This window comes from Priapulus caudatus, unplaced genomic scaffold, assembly GCF_000485595.1.
Source record: "Priapulus caudatus unplaced genomic scaffold, Priapulus_caudatus-5.0.1 Scaffold5920, whole genome shotgun sequence".
NCBI lineage: Eukaryota > Metazoa > Priapulida > Priapulimorpha > Priapulimorphida > Priapulidae > Priapulus > Priapulus caudatus.
This window is the reverse complement of record NW_014582981.1, coordinates 5,553-6,812: the sequence shown is the minus strand read 5'-3', so window position 1 is coordinate 6,812 and position 1,260 is coordinate 5,553. Positions and strand designations below refer to the sequence as shown.

The 1,260-nt window shown below is 49.7% G+C and overlaps 1 protein-coding gene across 1 annotated transcript; it reads left to right on the top strand.

Moving 5' to 3' along the window:
• Nucleotides 1–98: 98 nt before the first annotated feature.
• Nucleotides 99–1,194, top strand: LOC106820030 (succinyl-CoA ligase [ADP-forming] subunit beta, mitochondrial-like; the record flags this gene model as incomplete). Its single annotated transcript, XM_014824587.1, has 3 exons — nt 99–383; nt 675–771; nt 1,033–1,194. Coding segments are annotated over exons 1-3 (544 nt in total), but the record flags the coding sequence as incomplete, so codon positions are not given.
• Nucleotides 1,195–1,260: the final 66 nt, after the last annotated feature.

Here is a 1,260-nt window from a genome sequence, read left to right as displayed (position 1 = left end):
CATGAACATACACATACACACACACACACACACATACCTACCTACCTACATACATACACACACAGCTTAACTCTCCCACACTGCTGCAGGGTCCTGTGATGGTGGCCAGCTCGCAGGGAGGCATGAACATACACATACACACACACACACACACACATACCTACCTACCTACATACATACACACACAGCTTAACTCTCCCACACTGCTGCAGGGTCCCGTGATGGTGGGCAGCTCGCAGGGAGGCATGAACATCGAGGACGTGGCGGCGGAACACCCCGACGCGATCGTCCGCATGCCCATAGACATCGTCGACGGCCTCGACACGGACACCGCGCTCAAGATGGCCGACAAGATGGAATTCTCGCGCAACCTGCAGCCGCAGGTGGGTAGCCGCGTGGCGACGGCGCCCATCTAGGGAGGAGTGGAGCGCGGGCGTGACTTACGAGGCGGCGGCGGCGGCGGTTTTCTCTTCATTAATAAATAATAATTTAATTAATTATAATTTAATGAATAATGATAAAAAATGACGAATAATTAGTTGTAATAATGGATAAATAATTATAATTAATAAACTGAGGCAGCGATGGCTCGGTTAACTGACCCGTCCGAGTGCTCGGTTTCCGACGGCGACACGCGCGATTTCTCACCGCTTGTTTTTGTTCATGCGTCGCAGGCCGCGGAGCAGATGGTGCGGCTGTACAACCTTTTCGTCGCGAAGGACGCCTCGATGATCGAGATCAACCCAATGGCAGAGGATGCGACGGGAACGAGTGAGTCACGTCGCTACGCGCGCACGCGTGTGCGTGCGTCAGCGCGATTTGTTTTTAACAGCTTTCCCTATTGTCCGTTTACTACTTGCTTTTTATTTTTGTAAATATTTTTTTTAAACTTTTTTATTACTTTATTTTCATTATATTTATGTTTTACAATTGTTATAGAAATCGTGCCCCGCTGCTTGCACCTTCTTTGTGAACGGGAGACCCGTTTCTAGTCTCACTTGTTATTCTCTGCATTTTTGTCTCCCGCTTCAGTCTACTGCATGGACGCCAAGTTCAACTTTGACGACAATGCCGAGTATAGGCAGAAGGATGTGTTTGCGATGCGTGACTGGAGCCAGGAGGATTCGCGTGAGATGGAGGCCGCAAACTTCAACCTCAACTACATCCACCTCGACAGTGACATCGGCTGCATCAGTGCGTGCGCGCGGAAATTGGAAAGTAAAGTCCCTCTGCTGCTCCTTGTTCTTCGTTGTCTTGTCA